This window comes from Meleagris gallopavo, chromosome 10 (genome assembly GCF_905368555.1).
Source record: "Meleagris gallopavo chromosome 10, MGAL_WU_HG_1.1, whole genome shotgun sequence".
NCBI lineage: Eukaryota > Metazoa > Chordata > Aves > Galliformes > Phasianidae > Meleagris > Meleagris gallopavo.
The window spans coordinates 20,854,650-20,875,240 of NC_139413.1; the positions used below are offsets into that span (position 1 = coordinate 20,854,650).

The 20,591-nt window shown below is 46.3% G+C and overlaps 2 protein-coding genes across 17 annotated transcripts in view; one reads left to right on the plus strand and one right to left on the minus strand.

Moving 5' to 3' along the window:
* MAST2 (microtubule associated serine/threonine kinase 2) overlaps window positions 1–5,709 on the plus strand; it is a 164,164-nt gene extending 158,455 nt beyond the window's left edge. For all 15 annotated transcript variants that reach the window (XM_085232021.1, XM_085232022.1, XM_085232023.1 and 12 more), the window contains one exon: window positions 352–5,709. In XM_085232021.1, coding sequence (XP_085088147.1) covers window positions 352–2,414 — 2,063 coding nt within the window. In that variant the 3' untranslated portion in view covers window positions 2,415–5,709. The remainder of the gene's footprint in view (window positions 1–351) is intronic.
* Window positions 5,710–9,811: 4,102 nt separating this feature from the next.
* Window positions 9,812–20,591, minus strand: part of PIK3R3 (phosphoinositide-3-kinase regulatory subunit 3) — a 57,498-nt gene continuing 46,718 nt past the window's right edge. For both annotated transcript variants that reach the window (XM_085232037.1, XM_010716171.4), the window contains 5 exons: window positions 19,967–20,109; window positions 19,121–19,297; window positions 18,707–18,781; window positions 18,164–18,334; window positions 9,812–16,723 (listed from right to left, as the gene is read on the minus strand). In XM_085232037.1, coding sequence (XP_085088163.1) covers window positions 16,522–16,723; window positions 18,164–18,334; window positions 18,707–18,781; window positions 19,121–19,297; window positions 19,967–20,109 — 768 coding nt within the window. In that variant the 3' untranslated portion in view covers window positions 9,812–16,521. The remainder of the gene's footprint in view (window positions 16,724–18,163; window positions 18,335–18,706; window positions 18,782–19,120; window positions 19,298–19,966; window positions 20,110–20,591) is intronic.

Here is a 20,591-nt window from a genome sequence, read left to right on the forward strand (position 1 = left end):
GAAAAAAAGGAAATAATTTGGTGTTCATATTTTGAGCCTACTGATGGCGAAGAGATTTACATCACATGAATAGCACTGGAACATGTGGCTTATCTATTTAGAGGGTTTTTTTTTTACAGAAAAACATTCTGATAGCATGATGTTTTTTGCTTTGTTCTGGTGTTGTAACAGGGGTGTGAATTTTCATTCAGAAACCGTGGAATATTATCTCGTAATATTACTGCACTGCTTGATAATAACATGACACTTTGTCTTGACTTTGCACATCTTACTTTCAATAACCTCTTTGAATGATCAGATATGTATTAATCTTTTGGTCTTGTTTTGTTGTTTTTTTTTTTCTCTCTTAAGTTGGTGGCAATTCTTCCCAGAGCAGCTCTCCTAGTTCCAGTGTTCCCAATTCTCCAGCCAGCTCTGGGCACATCCGACCAAGTTCACTGCATGGACTGGCACCAAAGCTTCAAAGGCAGTACAGATCTCCAAGACGTAAGTCTGCAGGAAATATCCCTCTGTCACCACTAGCTCACACTCCATCACCAACCCCACAGTCCACATCACCACAGCGCTCCCCATCTCCTTTACCAGGACACTCGATTGGCAGCTCCAGTATTATTCAGTCTTTTCCAGTAAAACTACACTCCTCTCCACCACTGGTGAGACAGATTTCTCGCCCCAAAAGTGCTGAGCCCCCTCGATCTCCTTTGCTAAAGAGAGTGCAGTCAGCTGAGAAACTAGCTGCCTCACTGTCCTCTTCTGAGAAGAAGCTGACGTCCTCACGGAAGCACAGCTTGGATATCTCTCACTCTGAGTTCAAGAAGGAGATGCTACAGAGGGATCCGAGTCTACAGAGCTTACAGGAATCTGTGAATGAAACAACAGGTGGCAAACTCGGGCTAGCGGAAAAAGGGATGTTGCAGAAGCCAGGTTCCCGAAAGTTGGGTGCAATCCGACAGGACAGAGTGGAGAGAAGGGAGTCTCTGCAGAAGCAGGAGGCCATAAGAGAAGTAGATTCTTCTGAAGATGAAACAGACGATGGTTCGGAGGATAGTCAGGATGGAAGAAGATTGGACAAGCCCCCAGATAGCGGAGACCAAGGCTCAGATTCTTACAATGGGGATAATAAATTTTCCTCTAAATTGGAAAGCAAGGATAGTATGGAAGATGATGCCTTTCTACCTGAAGATCCAAAAAGTACGGAAGATTTGCAGAAAGGAAACAGTCAACAAACCAAGGCTGTTTCTGAGCTGCTGCAAGTTGGTGTGCACCCTTCCCCATCAGAGGTTCTCCCACGAACTTCTCCAGAAAACGGAGCTGGTTCAGAAAAGCCATTCCTAAGGCCAGAAACCACTTCAAAGGAGCATAAATTGGTAGAAAACAAAACTTTTGAGCATTTTGGTCCAAAAGACAAATCTTCTGAAGCAGTCAGAGATCTAGAGGGAACTACCAGTACTCAAAAACCAGTGGACTGCACAGAAAGTATAAAATGCCCATCTGTCAAACTCCCTGAGCTTGTACAGGTTGACTCTGCAGGGGCCTCGTGTGGTAAATTTGACCTGAAAGACCCCTTGCTGTCAGAAATCAGTCAGAAAACCCAAGATCCCAAACCTCTGCTAGCACTTTCATCTTGTTGCACAGCAAGTGGGAGCTCTCCTTGTTCAATAAGCCCTGCAGATCGTGGTGAGAAGGACCACAAGGGCACACTTCCATCTGCAGAACAGGACAGCACCTCATTTCTGCATCCTGTAAGTGAAACATCTGAAAAAAGTCCCAGCTCATCCCAGGCAGAGAGTGCTCCATCTGCCAGCAAAGCGAGCCTGGCCATGGCAGCAGGCACCGTGACCTCCACGCTGCTCGTCCCCTGCGCTATCGAGAGGGCACTCTCGGTGTCTCAGCTGGTGCCGTTGGCACAGAGCGTTTTGGGCCCCTTAAAGCTCAGTATGGCTGGTTCTGGAGAGATGGAAAAGAGAAAGGATTTCCCCCATTTGGGTGCCTCGTGTAAAGAAGAGAGAGATGGGAAGCAAAAAAAGCAGGAAGCTTCACAAGCAGGAGCGTGCCAGGAGAAGGCCAAACCATCCAGTGCCGATGGTTTGACCACGAGGAGTGCATCCTGCACAGAGTCACTAAGCTCAGCTAAACCTTGGGAGGCAACGTGTCCCGTGGTGGCCAAACAAGAGGCAATGTCCTGCAGCACTAAAGCATCGGAAGCACTGGCAGGTAGCGGCAAAGTGGCCCCAGCGAAGGAGCTGCCGCATGCTCTGGGACAAGCAGCTCTGAGAGCCTCTCCTGTGCCAGATGGCAGCACCAGGCCCTGCAAAGAAGGGACTCTCACGCCGGCGAGAGGCAGAGAGGCTGGAAGTCAGCTAAAAACACAGGACTTTCCCCTGTCACATGATGGTGCTGTAAAGAAAACATAGCAGCATCCCTGGTACACATGGACTGGAGCGTTCTGCATTCAAAATAGAGACTGCATGTTTGAATTTTGTAATATACACTAATATAAAATAGAACTTGTGTACATCTATTTTTGGGAGGGTTTTTTTCATACTGTTTTTTGTGTTTTTTCATCCTTGCTATTCTATTTTTGTACACAGTAATGCTTGCTGTTTGAGGTCTCTTTAGAACAGGGTATCGTTAAAGCAGGGCTAAAGAAACAGTTTGCTGGTTTTCCCCTCCTGCCCTTTCGTTTTGCCTTGTTGTGCTCTTCCTTCCAATTCTGCCTTGAAGTCCCCAAAATTCTGAACACAAAAGAAGGCAGCTTACTTCAAAAATCTCCTGCTTTTCAGTTTTCTCGTTCAAATTCTATTGACATTCCCAGATACTGAATTTTTTCTTCGGATTTACAATCTGGTTTCCTTTAACAAGGAGAAGAAAATACAGTCTGATCCATGAGTTACTCTGGAGCAAGCAATCTTCTCCAGAGCAAGACCTCTGTCACTGTGTGCATACACTCATCCTTAAAGGATATGGAGGCAAGGGATGGAGGAGCTGGACAGAGAGTTAGCTCTATCTTCTCTTTAAACCAAATGAAAGTGTTTTATTCTTCTTTTTTTTTTTTCCCCGATGGAATTATCAGAGAGAAATCTGTAAGCTGTTTTGGAAGGGAGATTGTTTTTATTTATCCTTTGTAGGACACGTGGCAACTTCTCCTTGTTTTTAAAATTTTAATGATGTTTCATCATTTTTTGTTTTCTGCCTTCAATTTGTACCTTGCCCTGCCTCGGAAGAGGGACCCAGGACAGGACTGCCTCATTGGCTGATTTTAAAGTAGGGAAATTTGTAGACCAGTATGTTTTGGGCAAAGGTATCACAATGGTAAATGACCTTTCAAGACTTTTCCTTCTCTTTATGAGTCTCCATAGGTTAGGATTTAAGGTGTGCCTTGCCATTTCTGAACTGGGGCATAGGAAATTTGCAGAGTTTTTCAAATCTGCCCATTTTAAAAAGAAAGAAACTACAAAGAGTTCCGACTCCTTGAGTTCCGTGGACAAGCTGCAAGCAGACTTCAAGACACATGTTCTGATTTCAGCTTTGATAGCTAGATCATTTCCACTTGGTTCCATTAAACATCACTCTTGGCCCTTAGGTTTAGGCATTGCTTTGCTTTAAGCGTGACTGACTCTGGATAACAGTGCTCTTTGCTGAGGATTAGATCCATAATTATACACCAGTAATGTGGACGTTGACACCTACAGCACTGTAAGCCATTTCCTCATCCAATTCAAGGTTACTGTCACTGAACACTCCCGTCATTTGTCCCAGATTGTGCTCAGCTTTTACCCTAGTCGTGTCTGAGTGTATCTCTGCAGGTCTAGCACCCTGCTCACTGGCTTTCTCTGTTAGAAGCTGAATGACTGTGCAACAGTATTTCAAGCTAAAGCCGGCACCTCGCGGTCTGACTTCATCATGCACTGCCTTCTTCTTTGTCTTGGCCTTTTCTGAGCTTGAAGTTTTGATTCACTTTCCCTAAATGTAAATATGTTTTTATATGGGAATGTATTTTCTCCATCTCTTTCAACTTGATTTCAGCCCAATCCACAAAACTCTGAAATCTCGCCCTGCTTCTTTCTGCATAACTGTATTTTTCCCATCATATATGAAATTTTGGCTGCTTGGATTTCATTTCTGGACCAACTTTTGGTTTGGTTTGAGTTTTTTTTTTTTTTTTTTTAAACATTTTAAATGAGTGTTTACTCTGTGTGTCTGTGTGAACATGTATGGTGTTGTTAATACACTAGCCAAAGCCTCAGAGCTCCCACGTAACACGTGAATAAATCTTGCTGTAACAGTATTGAGAGCAGGGCCTGTTCTGTCTGTTGGCTCTTTTTGCTGGAGGTGGTAGGCTGCTCCTGTGCTCTTGGTCACCGATTACAAGGGAAAGGCAAACTCCTATTGCAACCAGGGAGCTTTGCGACGTGGGTCGTTCCAAGCACCCAGCCCAGGCCATGAGCTGGCGTAGCTCAAGTGGGTGAAAAAGCAGCTGACAAATGCATCTGCTGGGCTGTGTCAGCCTGAGCAGGTCTGAAGTGGCCGTGGAAGGCCCTAGCTGTGCTTGCTGCTGTCTTCTATTCCGCAGCTCCAGTGCCTGATGGCGCAGTTACCCTTAGGCATCTTAAAAGGAGTGGTCCACTTTGGTGTCACAGCTTTTGCTGCTTTAGCCCAAACCAGCCGAAGAGGAGGTGAGGGGTGCGTTTAGCCGCCTTGTTTGTGGCTGTGGTACGGAGTGATGGATGCAATGGAAAAGCCAAAGCCATCCTGGTGACAGCCGGGTCCCTGCTCACACTGCAGCTCCCCTCAGTGCAGCATTGGTCCAGTTTACATTGAGGCACCTTAGCACAAAAGTTTGGGCAAAAAGATACTTCCTCTGAAACTGTGATGGAAAAGTAGGTGGAGACAGCAAGATTTATTCCTTGCTAATTGCTTAAATACCTTCTCAGACTGCAAAATTCCCGTGCTGCGGAGGGAAGGAGAGGCGCAGTGCCCTGAGATGCGCAGCAGCACGGGGTTGGCCACGAGGGAGGTGGCAGAGTGTGAGCGCTGCGTGGTGTCCGAGCCCTGCGGACAGCCAGTGAGACCTGATGTTTCCTGGTTAATTTTCCCATTTGTTTGGTGGGTTTGGGTGTTTCCTGCCTTGCTGACTGTGGGATTGCAGCACAGGAGCTGCTCCCCATCGGCACGTCAGTGTTACTCTTCCCTTTGTCTCTTACTGTTGCAAACTAAGAGGAATGGATGGTATTTATTGTAAATATTAGACATTAGCATTGTCACGGCCACTCCTGGGTCTGAATGTTGGAGGCCTTTGGCTGCTCGTATCGCTGCGGGACAGAGTGGGATGACCGTGGTTTGGCTGCCACACTTTTGCATTAAGGTGTGATTTGGAGTATTTTATCTTTTTGTTCCGTAGAGAGGAAGATAAAGCCTTTCTCTGGTTTTCTCTTGCTGGCCTTGAAGGATAATGCTGTACTTCTGGTGGGAGGTTGTTCAGCAGTGTGCGTTGTGTTGGTACCATATCAGGTGGCTGTGGGAGCACCCCAGGTGGGCCCCGCCGCGCCGCCTCGCTCAGCACTTAGATAAGAGGAAGTGTGGAATCTCTGTGTTCTTAGAAACTTGAACAATTGCCACATAATAGCGGTGCAATAATTTTTATTCATGTTGTACCTGCATGTCGATGTTCAAATCCTCCTCCAAAATAAATTTTTTTTTTTACATAAATTCAAAGTTGTGTTGCCCTCTTATTTCCTCACCCTGCAGAGCTGTGTGTGCTGTGGCACAGGGCTTATGTTGAGTTGGGCCGTGTTGGGCTGAGTTGGCTTGACCCAATGGAACCGAATACTGACGGTGAGGGCTGTGACAGCTGGGCTGCCCCCGGTGCCACCTCTGCAGTAGTGAGGATGGATGGGGACAGGGCTCAGGCACGTCCTCATGTTCCCAGCCCTGGAAACCCCTGGGGCTGCCCACAGCCGCCCCCACCTTCATCCCGTGCCAGCGGGCTTTGGATTTGAAACACTGATTAGGGCTGACCTCATATTCCAGAGCTTACTTCGCAGTCGCTAATGAAGGATTAAGAACGTTAAGCTAATTAGCAATCAGCAAACGAGGGCTCAGTCGGTGTTCTCAGCTTGGTGCGCTGTCAATGAAGCGGTCACCGGGTGGTGGGCACGAACCGCTCCTTGGGGGCTGGTGACACTGCTGGGGTGACAGAGTTCGTTGCTGCCACAGTCGAGCCAGGGCTGTAAAGGAAATAGGAACATGATATTTTCCACCTGAATTTCTCTGGAATCGGCTCCACCCCAGTGCCCATATTGCTCTGAAGCTGCAGTTGATGGGAAGCTCTGAGCTGGGGCTGGGGCTGCCCTTGGGATTTGGTGCTCGCTGCCATCTTGCACTCTGCTTTGTGCTGCTGTGCTGTGCTCGCAGCCTGGGCACGCCATGATGGGCTGTTCTGAGCTGGCAAAGGGATAAAACTGTGTGAAAGGTAGAGATAATGGGCTCAGATCTACCCTGCTGCCATCAGCCCTGGTGACAGCCCCGTTGTCACATCTCTCTGCTCGTTAATCCCTGAGCTGCGCCTGTGTCAGCAGCTGCCCTGAACCTCCTCCTGCTGAGCTCAGCCGTGGGGCATCCCTGCTGCTGGTAGGGATTTGGGGTCTGCTTTGAGGTCTGATTGCTCCTGGGGATGTCAATAGGACCAGGCCCTGAACCACAGCCCTGCCTCTGCTCTCACTGTGAGGTAGGTGTGGATATGATGGGTGCTGGCATCCATCTTTACTCTTGTATCAGCCTCGTGTAGGGATGAGCCACTCACTCCTCCTAGGGGGACATCACCTGGTGAGGAGCACCTCGTGTTTCAGAAGCACCAACTCTTTCCTTTGGGGAAAAGCCCCTGGATGCTCTCTGGGCCCTGCGCATTTTTTCAGCAGCTGCAAGAGGGTCCCATCCAAAGCCAACATCCTCTGGGCCAGGAGGAGGAGGAGGAGGAGGTTGATCCTCAGCTGCCGGCTCACTCCAGACGCTGACTCTCTTTCTCCACGTCCCCTCCCATTCCCACTGGCAGCAGTGCAGCCGTGCTTCCTGCCGGAAAATATTCGGGATGTGGGCAGAGGGCTTCGCCCTGTTGGGGGGAGGGGGGGAGTCCCATATGCACCCCATTGTAAGGGTATGGGTGGGTTTGGGGTTTGGGGTGATGGCAGTTGGAGCCTTTGGGGCAAAGGCGCTGCACAGCCCCGTGGGCTTTGAGTGCCCACAGCCCTCTTGGGGGATCTGGCTCTGATCCCAGCTGTGAGAAATTCCTCCTAGAAATTACAAGCGTGAAGGAAAATTACGCCAACTCGAAGGAGGAAGAAAAAAAATAAGTGTGACACAGCGAGAGAAGAAAACAGCCCCAGCCCCACGATCAAAGCCCCGCGCAGCTGGAAGCGCTCCGGCAGGAATATTCCCGGCTGTGTTTGCCCAGTGGCAGTGAAAGGCCGCTTTGTTCTCGGCCTCGCCTTCGCCCCCATGGGATCGGTCCTCTGGGGCCAACATCGCTGCCGGGTGCCGCAGGTGCGGGGTGCTGCTCTCATTGATGCTTCGGTCCCCACAGCCAACCCCGAAGGATGTGTGTCCCAGTGCCCTGCTGTCCCTGTTCGCCCCCTCTTCCTCACCTCGATTTTCCTGACTCTCCCAAACTTCAGGCCAAAGTTATGTGCTTTTCTAGGTTTTTTTGTTTGTTTGTTTTTGTTTTTTTTTTTAAGAGCTATTTTTGTTGCCTGGGCCTGTTTCACAAGGTACACCGCTCCACGGAAGAGGAATTTCCCTCTGATAGCTTCTTCCAGGCATAGGGTTGCATGGGCTCCGCTTTGTTGGAACAGCTCCATCTGGACAAAGGTCCTCCTGACCAAATCCTAGGGATCTGAGATCCTGCATCCTCCAAGTTCCACGTCCCAAGGTCCCAAATCTCCTGGATCCTGCATCCTCCAGACGCCATATCCCTGAGTCTCACATCCACCAAGTCCCCCATCCCCAGCTCTGGTGCCCAGGGCACAAGGACTCTCAGACCAAGTTCCAGCCCTCTAGCATCTCCCATGGGGTCAACTGAAGTCCCCCCCCCCAGCCATTAAGGCATTCCCTCTGCCGGTTTTGGGCTGGGAAGGTTGGCTCTGGCTGAGTCCCAGCCCGGAAATCTCGGCTGGGCTTTGGCTCAGTGTGGCAGGGAAGGCTGCCGAGAACAGATCGGCCCTGTGCAAAAATGGGAACTGTGTTGTCGATGAAAAGTGCTTTCTTTGGGTAGGATGTTTGTGTTTCCGTTGGCTCGGCTGCGGCAGGAGTGTGCACAGCACCTGCCTAGGGCAGTGGGCTCTGCTTGCTGCGCACCACAGCTCCTCGAGCTGTTAGATTGGGAAGAGGTGGGGGAAGAGCCCCGGAGCTCCCCATCCAACTCCTGATCCCCTTCTGGTTGGTTCTGTTTGCAGCAGCCCGTGGGAGAAAACTGGGAACAAGGGGTGGGCTTGGCCCTGTTGATTGGGAGTGGTGTGAAGCTGGGGGCTCAGTTACTCAATTCCATACATCCATATTTCCATTCCAGCTGTGTGTGAGGGTGTTTGTGATGCCCACTGTGCGCTGCTCCCATGCCATGCGTGGGCTCCAGGCTCAGCACCAGCTCTGCCTCCTGGTCCCCTGCCCTGAGCTGAGAGCTGGGAGCATAGAGGGAACACAGAGCAGCTCGGTTGTGGCAACAAACTGTGGCTTTCAAAGCAAACCCTGATGGTTTGAGCTTAACCCCGATGGGCTGAACCAAATCCTGATGGTTTGAACCAAATCCTGAAGGTCTGAGCCAAATCCCAGTATTTGTATCAGGCTGTTGGCTGGAGAAGGGCCGTCTATTGACAAATTTGTTTTCAGCCTTCTTTTCCCCACAGGGGAGAGCCTTGCCATTAATCTGTCATTGCACTGGTCCCAACCCTGGGGGGACATCCTGTGTCAGCATCCTGTGACCATCTGTCTGTCCATCTGTCTGTCTGTCCGACCCTCCATCCCACGCCCCTGCCCTGCAGGGCCCCGTGCCCCCGGCTCCTGCCTGCTCTCAGGGTGAAGCCAGGGACCTGCAGGAAGCGCCGCGGTGCTGCTGGGGATGGAAAAACCCCAGGATCTGCCCTTTCTCCGGGTGCTGTTTTTCTTTCCATCCACTCAGCACAGCCGCTTGGAAATTTCCTATGCTGGCTCCTGGCTGCAATGTTTTCCTAAATGAAACGACGCGCCTGGCGAAGCCCTGAGAAATGATTCGCCCATCAGTGACTTACATCCTTCCCGCAATGCTGCCTTGTTAGCCCTTATAAAACAAAATAAAACAACAAAATAAAGCAGAGATTCCCCAAGAACGCCTTGTACTTCTCCTCGGTGTTTCCCATGACTTGTGCCCCTCGCTGCCCTCCAGCCCCTTCTGGTGCTTGTTCCCCCGACACAGAGCTGATGAAGCGCAGAAATGCTGACTCAGTGGTCAGAAAGGCTTACTCAGCGCTTCAGAAAAATGCCAGCACGGCATTTTTAGGAAATGGTTGACTCAGCTGTCAGTAAAAATGCTGAGTCATGGGCTCAAAGAAACCCTGAGGAAGCAGTCCGCAAACCGTTCATGCACCCGGATGTACAGGGCCAGCCACTGAGCCCTCAGCTGCTCAGGCTTCTTTTGTTTGTCACCAGGTTTGTCCCCATGTCCCCCACTGGGGCAATGCAGGGTGGAACCCAGCTCATTCCCAGCAGATTGGCTCTGCAGCCCGTCCTGTCCAAGGGAGCCCCAGCAGCACAGCGTGCAGACATGAGCACAGCCAACAGCACCACATCCCAACCACGCTGCATTTCTGCATTTATTAGAAACAGCCGTCAGTACATCCTTCTAAAACATTACATGTCAATGTGCTTTATTGCAATTCTTTATTGCATTTTGATCTAGAGCAAGTAGGCCCAGGATGCTTAGTGTCTGGGATTTAAAAGCCCAACCATCTATTAAAAGAAAGTACAGCAAAATCGTAACACATCTGGTGACAAGTACAGTGTTGCATTACTGATCTAGAAACTACAGTATGACTTGTCCGAAAACACTAACATACAATTGGTTTCCTTATGAAGCAGTTTGTTTCTTTTTTAAAGTTAAACTACATGAATTCCTTTTTTTTTTCTTTTTCTTTTTTTCTTTTTCTTTTTTTTTTAACTACACCATAAACGACAGAAGAACAGGTTTTACACAAAGAACAAACAAGAGTACCAAAGTTACATGCTGGAATTCATACGGAAAGAAAATAAGTCGTCAGCTTCTGGGGAAGCAGGTTCCTAACAGAGGCGGTTTCCCTTAAAGAAAATCGAAGTCAAATAATAATGAGAAAGGATTAAAGCGAAGGCTGCACCAAGGAGTGCTGCTGCTGCAGCCCCACGCCCCGCACACAAAGCGCCGGTGCCCCTCGTGGGAGCACGGAGGGTTTCCTTCCCCAAACCTTTGCTTTTGGAGGATTTCAGTGCTGCGTCCCAGAGTGCACAACTGGAACCCACATTCAGTTCAGCTTACAAACAGAGGAACTCCCCCCAGGAAACCCATCCTGCGGGATTTCAGAAGCACGGATTGGAGGTGGTCAGGACCAGCTCCTTGTCATTTATGGAAATAAGCCCAGCTTTGCCCAAGCAGGATGTGCTAGCGGTGAGTTCTGCTTTAGTTTCCAAGGGGCAGTGCCACTTACAGCTAATGCATATCAATGTGTATGGGAATATATTTTACATATATCTATATACATACAGTACAGATACACACGCACACAAACGCACACACACAGATGATGCAGACCATTACAATCCCGTGGTGCAATTAACAGCCAGATATACAAAATTAACAGGTTTAGTCAAAACTATCTCTGCCTGACACTCAGGAACACAACTCAGCCCCAAACCCATCCACACAGCCGCATTGCAGCCAAGCCCTGGGGGCCCAAAGTCACAGCCTGGCCGCCCCTGGTGTTGCCATCACTGGACATGATCCTCTTTATCCAAACAATCCCAAAGCCCCTTCCCTGACCCGGTGCAGGGACAGCACTGCAGGGTTGGGGTAAGCAATCACCAGCCCTACGGAAGCGATACGGAACCGATGTTGGGGAAGGGTCAAATTAAAGCTGCTGTGTCGAACGCTGATTCTTCAGCAGGATTTTTATTTTTCCTCTGAAGCTCTCTTTATGTATTTGTAAAGGCAAATTTGTGAACAAATGCCGTCATAAAGCACGGTGACTCTATGCCAATAGCAAACAAACCTGCAAATTCTGCATCGGTTGTATGGAGCCAGCCCCAAAGACCGCACCTGCAGCACCGCCATCATCTAAACAGTTAACAGCCACGGTGCTATCTGCCCCTGTGAACAAACAGGAAGGAATTGAAAAGATTTCAAAAGAAATTTTTTCCCTTCCCGTTCGGTGGAAAATATTTCTGCCCACAGAATGCAAGATTCACAAAAATGTTGGCCAAACTTCCCCTAACCCCAGCAGAACGCGCTCCCTGCGCAGCACTCGGCTGGCCCAGCTGTACGGCCAGCCTTCCTTCGGGCCAGCAGCTCCACTCCCCGCTCTGGCAGCACGAGCTGTGCCAAAGGAAACCAGGGATCAGCGGCCGCGTTTCCTTCCAGAACAGAGGAGCAGTCCTTCAGAACTTCTATTAATTTCCTGACTGCTTCTTGCAGTGCACACGGAGGACAACAAAGTACCCCAAGCTTTCGGCCTGCGCTGCTGGAGTGGCTCTGCTCTGCATCTCCTCTTTCTTTCCTGGTTGAAGACAGAGCTCCCACACCAGCACCTGCTGCTGCGTCACAAGCAGAGAAGCTTTGGGATGCTGACCCTTCCCCTTTTTAAAGCTATTTCGGGGCCATTTGCATGCTAAATTGAAGTAAGTGTAACCCGCTCCCCTCCCTGCTTCGTTCTTTGGGAACGTATTTTGACTTTGCTGATTCAAAAGCAGATGTTGCAAATTAACAGAAGGAAACTATGCATACAAAAGTCTGACTTGAAAGATGATCCGAACAAAACAACCCCTGACCCATCCTAATGCTTTGTCAAACTGCATTTTGAACCTGTCTCACACCCCTCCCGCCCTACAAGCAGTACCTGTTTTATGTCTGCACAATGCAGCAAACATACGAGACTCACTAACATTTCAGATTTTTATTCCCTGTTAGTGTAACAAAAATAAAAAATAAACAAGACATTCAAAAACAGAAGAGAGATTGTTCAAGTACCAAATAAGGGGCTTTTCCAACCCGAAGCTGTGACACTCCTGCAGCAACTCTGCACTCAATCTGGGCTCGGGGACACGCAGCCCTCGCTCCCTGTCCTCTCCAAGTGCCACCCTGCATTTCCACAGTCCCCATTACAGTTGCCTGGCTTTGCAAAAGACAAACTTTGGTTTTTGCCTCGCTATGACTTGGATTCGGATATGATGAAGTATAAGCTCTTCTCTTGGACATGGCTTTCTGTTGCGGGACTCTTGCTTACACGAGTGTCAACGAGAAAAGAATCAGGCCCATCACATTAAATGGAAAACTTCTTGATGTTCTGCCACATCAAGAGAGACGAGTGTGGAAAGAGCGGTTTGTTTTTGGCAAGAGACAGAAGGCTGTACTGGATCTACACTCTGGATTGCAACTACCCAGCAGTGCAAAGCAGCTGAGAATTATAACAACACCCAACACAATAGGAGCCCTGAATGTGGAACATCCCAGCGGGGGGTGGGCACAGGCTGCTCCTGCTCCACACACCCTGAGATGAACCTCTGCTCCTGGGTTGGTTACTTCCATTCTAAGATTACTCGCAACCAGTATAGAAATGAGTGGGAAAAGATCATAACTTACTAACTTCAAAAACATGGCACTCTTGGCTGACGCAACGGGGCCAATGGCAACTGTGGAAGTCGGCCTGATTTCCCATCCATCCGAATACAAAATACTGAATCACCCCTGATCCCTGCAAATATACTTCAAAACAGATTAGAAGAAACTGTGCATATCAGAGTTTCAACGTTCCCACCCCACCCCCGCCCCCATTTAACACTGTGCAAAAGTTATTTATTTAACCCTACATATATATTTAATACAACATGGGTCAATGAAATCAATACTCCTCGGACTGCAGCCCAACACGAAGCTGCTGCCACACCAGTGAGACCTTCCCCTCCTTCCTCCTGACATTTTGACTCTTGAAACCAAAGCTTTCTTGCATTTTACTGCTTTAAAAGAACTCGAGTTCCTTTGTTTTGCCTTTATGTTCACATTTCCTGTATTTGTTTTAGGCTTAACAGCTGTTCTATTGTACGAGGGTGTAATTCCGTACCTCACTGGCCCAGTTCTGATTTCTCAGCCACGCAAGTTCACAACTACTGGATGCAATGGTTTGTCTCCCCGGTCCAATGCTGCTGAGCAAACAGAAGCAGGCTGAGGGCACAAAGGCAGCAGGACCAAGCCCTTGCTCAGCTGATGGTGGCAGCTCCCTGTGCCAGCTGGTTCGTACCCATTTTTTCACTTGCCATACGAGTGCAAATTTGATGCGAAAAGAATCTGTGCAATGACACGTGAGGGTCACAGGGCACTTATGCCAGCAGCGTGGCTTCAGGTGCCTAAAGCAAATACAAAAAGACAAAGTGGCAAAACATAGGGAGGAGCTGAATACAAGCAGCACAGCCTTGATCTGCCCACAGACCTCTTCCAAAGGTTTGGGCCAAAGAGAATTTCAAAGAATGCTTCGAGATGGCTTTCGGCTCTGAGCACAGCGTTCACAGCAAAGGCATCACCTGTGATTAGCAAAGAGATCTCTGAGAGGGACGAGCCAGCATCTGAACTCGCTCACACCACTGCAAAGCCAAGATCCTGCCAGAGACGCCAGTGGGATTACACGGTATTTGCGTTGGCATGGCCGGGGGAGCCTGGACCAAGACCTCACAGGATCAGTGAGATTCCACTACAGGGAAACTTCAGACAACCCCACTTTTCTACCCTGCTGCTGTCAGTACTGAGAGGATGTGCCAGGACTTCAGGGCTGAAAGCAGACCCGTGCTTTTTTAAAACAAAACCAAGCCCAAGCGCTGTGTAATAAGGTAGCAGATGTCCTTTGGACAAAAACAGGGATGAGAATTACTTGTCTCACCAGCTCTGAATGGTAACGCTGTAAGAGGAGAGCCCAGAGATCACAGGGGCACAGAAAACACTCACAAACTCCTCTAGCAAAGGTTTTTCCACAGGAATGAGGCACACCTGGCTATCATTTGTGCCTTTGAATTGATTTCCCTCGCAATGCATTTGGACTGAATCCAGCACTGAGTGAATGTCAGATGCACAAGAGGTGTGAGAACGACGGCTCTACAGCTACCAGATTAGAACTAATTACCCAAGAGGTGGGGCAAGGCTCTTTAAAAAGAAAAATTTTTACATCCATACACAACAGAGGATTCCATTCCAGATTTTTACACAGAGCAAAGGCTACATTAGCTTTTTTCCTTCTCTTGGGGAAGTGGGACAGGAGGAACACAAGCGCAGACATGGGACGCGTTGATATAACAGCTTACATGAACTTTCTTCTCTGTTTCCCAGCTTTGGTTAAGTCTCATAACGTTTCATTGAATTAGAAAAGTGGAATCTACAGGATTCTTTGCCAGAAGATTACACTCTCTGGCTGATTAGAAAGTGCCTGGGACGCATCAGGGTCATCAGTGCAAAATAAAACATCTCACGGGCACGCCAGGCAACCAGACTGCCTTCCTTGCAACGGCTGTCAGTGCTTCAGACTCGTCATTTCCCTGCTTGCAAATTCACAACATTCAGTTAAATAATACTTCTCGTGTAAACATTAAATATCAACAGGCCTGGCATTCCTCCCCACGCATTACAGAAAACCCACATTTAAACAGGAAATCAGCCACAGGGTCAGAAACAGGTCTACAGCATTCCCAGATCTGCATGACTGTCTGCTTCCTGCCCTGTACAATGGGTGCATTTCAAGGGAACCATTTCCAGTAATAGGAACAAAAGTAACTTTCAAGGTTGCACACTAAACAATTAATTTGCCGGTTATGCTTTGATGCCAAATGGCTCAGTTTGCCAAACTTAGCTCTTTTTCATTTTAGAAGCTTAAGGAATGGAAATAAGCTGCTTTGTATGGTGTCCAAGGAGGGGATTTATTGGATGATTGCTACACTTGACAAAGCCCAGGACTACCTTCTCCAGTATTTGACAGCAGCCTTTGCCAAACGATGGTACCAGACACGCAATAACTGAAGAGTACATCTCCCTTCCCTTCTTGTGTTTTGCCCAGTGTCCAAAATAACTAAGAGGGAATTTCATTATACCACTGTAAAAATCTTGCTTGGCAGCAGTGGTGCAAAAGTTCAGAATCTAGCTTGCCAATTATAATTAGCATGCTCACTTCTATACAGACCTAAGTGGCTACTCCTGAAGAAATCACTTGGTACAATAAGCCATCCAGAAGCATGAGATTGCACCTGCCTCTTCTATATCAAAACCAAGCATTACAAGAGTCTGTCATTGTTCAGCAAGAGAACTGCAACATGTGAGTGCAAGCTTCATTCTAGTTTACATTCTGAAGCACTTATCTTTAACAATAGAAAACAGAATCCCAAGCTGAGGAGTGGGAGGAAGGGAGGGGTGAAAAAAGAGAGGAGTGAGCAGTTACATCAGATCAGACAAATTTAGTGTTTTGAAGCCACACAACATTTTAGCTTTTCCTTTTATTTGTTTCAAGTTTTGGTGTAGAAATTATGTGCGGATGCTAACGCAACCTTCCCCGTAAGTGCTCAATCTAGCAACAAAGTTTTGGTGTGTTCAATTTGGTTATAAATGTTTCCTTTAAGTGAAGACCTGTAGTGCCATTGAAACCAAAACTTCATCACTGTTGGCAAAAAAATAAAGCAACTTTTCTTTACAAGCATTTTCCATTTAAATAAAAACCTGAAGCTTTCCCGTTATTCCTTTGGTCTTCTCTCACCAAATTCCATGCTACCTCAAGACAAGCCCTCTTCGGAAGTTCGTCTGAATCGCAGTGAAGCTGCTAAAATTAACAGAGAAGAATTGCCGTGGTAGAGTTTCCTCCCTAGTTTCTTGGGAGTTTAAGACTGAAAGACATTACTGATGCCTCAAACAGAGGCTTCAAATTGTCTCTACTAGAACAAGAGAAAACAAACTCCAATTAGAAGTTCCACTGAAGGTGCCTGGCCAAAAATCATCTCCAGAAAACAATGTTTTGCTTCCAGTATTTTTGTATGGGTTTTGTTGAGTCTATTCCCCTCATAAGGAAACAAAAGTATCAGTGTAAAAGCACAGCTGAGCTTTTAAGGTAGCACCAGGACACCTACACCCAAGTTGTCGTCTTGTTGCTGCTAGGCCTCTTTTTGATTCACATTCACAGAATCACTTCTTGTGCAAAACAAGCAGTCTAAGGAGAAAGAATGCCCTCCAAGTTCTAATAAAAATTGTAGAAAAGAATCCAAGATAGCCAACACTTTCCTTCTCCCCAAAATTTATCTGCAAAGAGAAGGGGGCATCTGTGCGTAGACAGGGTAGGCAAGCCTGACATTGAGGGAATCGTTGTGTTGAACAAGGGATGTCTGCTGGTAATGAAGAACCAAATCTTTAAGTGTGCTGTACAGGTTATATGGTTCTGCAAACCCATAACCTCTTGGAGTGCTGTAGATCACACAGTGTTTCACTTCTCCATCAGCTCTGCAAGGAAAGAAAACAGGAGAGCTTGACATCAAAGAACAAACCCGAAGTGACAGTCTATTAACAATTAACTAATGCAGCAACACTGCCAGTCACTAAATTACATAATGGAGGACTCAGTAGATGCAAGCAGAGGAGATTAATAGTCTGCAAAGAAACAGTGCTTCAGGGCGTGTGATTAAATACTCTTGCATAATAATCCACCTAAGAAGCCTCTTCTATCCCAACAGCACGATTCCCTCCTGCATTGTTCCCCAAGCATTTCTTGGAGAAAAAAAAGTCAAGAGTTTAACCAAGAAGACAAGCACCTGAAATCTGCAAACACAAACTCAGCTTTTTTGGAATCCTTTCCATTAAGTAAGTGCACAAGCCAAAACCCACATGTTCTTACTCTATTCCTACAGAATATTTCATGAAATACAGCTCTAATTTTCAGTGTGCATTTTCTAATGTTGAGCATGGCATAGGTTCAAGTTGGTTCATTATCTGAAGTCATAGCTACAGAGTCCCTAACTTGGCAATGCACTTACTGTAACACTTTATTTCCAAGGCTGCTAGAATAACTCATCTGTCAAAAAGATCAAGTATTATGTAATCCCTGTACTGAAGCCTTTTACAATCCAAGTCACATGTAGGAACAGGTTATGTTAAGCCATTCCTTTGCTATTGTGCAGTATGATACCAACCAAGTGAAAGTATCTGATGTCACTTCATTGACTGTGACAAACAGGTATCTTGAACATAGCAGATACTACAGTCTTTGGTTACCTTGAGGTGATATACCTTCACATATTCATTTCCCAGACTTGCTTTCAGATGCAATTAACCTCACGTGAAATAAATCAGTGAAAGCCATTTTGCACTCGAGAACAGGCTTGAAGGATTTTTAGATAATGGAATCAGAGTTTTTCTGACCTCCATTACACCAGCATAAAACAAAGTGAAACACAAGAAATCAATGCAAGGCTGTGTGAATGTCAAAAATTACTGCTCACAAATTATGCCTCCTCTGAAGCATCACTGTTATCTTAAGCACAGAAGAGAAAGCACCTCAAATTTGGCATGTCTAACAATGAGAACAGAAGACGTTGCAGCTTTACAGTCTCATTTTGATTCTTCTCATGTATTCCTTGGCAGGGAAGAATATTGGAGAATTTGGCCTTGATTTGCTTATGACTGTACAGCTTCAAGCCAGGATGCTTCAAAATTTTTTTACTGGTAATTGTGGGGACTGAAGAGACAGCTTGGACTACAGTTACTGCACTTTGAAAACAGATTTCTGCAACAAAGCTTTTACCATGCTAGACTGCCTGCAAACAAACAAAAGGCAACGCATTTCAATGGTAGGTGTAGGATATGCCTAGCTTTTGTTCTCCTGAATAAAGAACTGTTGTAGAGATTCACAAATTGAACAGTAATAACAAAAAGAAAATAACTTACACCACAGAACAAGCATAACATCCTTTCTTGCTACTCTCTCGAATTAAAAATGCTCCATCAGGTTTCCCACAGAGCAAGTCTTCTGCTTGGATGCGGTTGAGATCCCCAACAAACCAAGTTTTCTCATCATGATGTGGCAGGTTTTCCTCTTCTTCATTCACAAAATAAGTGCTGAGGGAGAGTAAGTTTGTTAACTGAGCCAGCACTTAGTGAAGAGTTAAAAAAAGCTCAAGTGATTTTTGCAGAAATATTTAAGAAAACCTCACAAAAATAGGGAGTTCAGATTCTTAACAGTCATTTGATATCTGCTGACAGCCCTTAATATTACAAGTTTCAACTTAGTACTTAATTGTTCCAATTCAGATGTAATCCTAAACGTTTCAGCAGACTTGCTGCCTCAAGTGACATGCAGCTCCCTACCGAATTCCTTCCTTTGTTTGCACTCCTCCACTTAGAAATTGGTGCTTTGTATTACCACCCTCCACAAAAGGCATCGTTTATCAATGGAATGCTTCTCAGTAAATCCTTATGCATGACACTTACTCATCAATATTTTCATTTTTGATCCCCAGCCAGTCATTTATCCGCTTCTGCCTCACCCCTTTGTGATTGAGCCATCTGCCAGAAGAAGAGGACATCAGTATGTTACTTCAGAGTATGCATGGGGGTTTTCACACTGAGCAAGCTTAAGTTCAGACACAAAATCCCACAAATAAACACTTTATAGCTTCGTTTGCTCTCCATTAGCAAAAGACACAGAAGGACCATAGATTTCATAAGCATGCTTCTGCTTCCTTGCATAATCTTCTGCAATGCCCTCTTTTCTGGTAAAGTACCTTAGCACTCATGGAACTTTAGTTAAGAAAAGAAAATATAATTCACATTACCCTGATGAAAACAGTCATTAATCAGGTTCATCAGAGACACTGTTTTGAGGAACAGGTCAGCCTTACTTACACAAGATACTGATCTCTGATTTTGCGGAGCTGAATTAGGTCAGGCTTGATACTATTCATTTTCTTATCAGTCTCCCTGTTGTCCAGAGCTTGTTTCTTCAAATCTTGTTCCAGACGCATTTTACTGTCATGGATCTCACCCAGGCGTGATTTTAATTTTTCATAGTTCATCATTATCCTACAAACAAGTGCAGTATTTGAGAGGAAAGGTCAACCCAGTCAGAATGAAGCACCACCATGGCACAATACAACTGTTATGGGTAAGCATTTTCAGCTCCTCTACCGTGATTCGTTAAGGACTGTGTCAAGTTAGGCACTGTATTTGGCATTCCTTCAAAGGTGCACGCACACTTTTTTCTAGTAACTTTACAGAAAAGCAAATTCAAATGAGGCCCTTCTTTTTGACAATCAATATCTGCTACTAAATTTCTAATTAAATAGAAATTTCCTTTGAACGTGACCAAAACTGATTACGAACTATGAGATTTATTGGAGCTATGTCCATTTCCACTGCACAGTTTACTTGTAAAGATTTTTCTCAATAATATTCTAAGCAAGTTCAAATGGAAGTGGGTAAGCAAATGAAATTATTTCCTGGTCCTCATCCCTGTATCTTCATTTACGTGAAGCCAGAGACAGAATAATCTGCAAATCTCTCATCTCTTCTGTCTGCAATGCAATTTCCAACAGAAGAGGGCTTTACTGAAGGTTCAGATACTTTGGGAAAAGGTCTCAGTGAAAATACTTAGTTTACAAAGTGCTTTACATAATGCAATATAGGACTTCACAGGAGTGCCAGTGTGGACACTAGTTCTTCCTCAGAAAGAAACGTGACTTGAGAGCCTACCGTTCAATTTCTTTCTCATTTCCCTCTCTGCGAAATCGCTCAATGTATTCTTTGCTGTATCGCTCTTGTGAGTGGCACTGTTCCTCAAATATCTTAATAGTTTCATTAAACGCTTCAATTGCAGTCCTCTTCATCTGGATTTCCTATGTGAGGAAAGAGTCCTTGATCATTTTTCATAATGGAGACAACGCATGGCTCTATTATGTTCCCTGAACTGAATGAAAGGACGAACTACTCTCTCCCCCAAGTCAAAATGCGATTACTCAGGTTTAAGTTTAGATATAAGTTTGAGTAGTGTCACGGAGGTACAGGGAAGACTTACTCCCTGCAAGTCTAGCTCTCTGCCTCAGATGGTGCTCTCTATTAGGCTGCAAACCCCTCAGAAATATTTTAGTCAAATTTTCCATCTTAGCATGCAGTAAGACTGCCAGCAAACCTCCTACCCCCGTACAAACTATTTTACACTACAAGAATCAGTCCAAATTCTGTACTCACACTTCCTTAATGCATAATATCTGAAATCTTATTTGAACATGACTTCTTACAGAACTTGGACCTCTACAATTCCCACTGCCGCATACAACATCTGGAAATATTCAACAGCAAAGGAAGAAGTCTGCAGCAC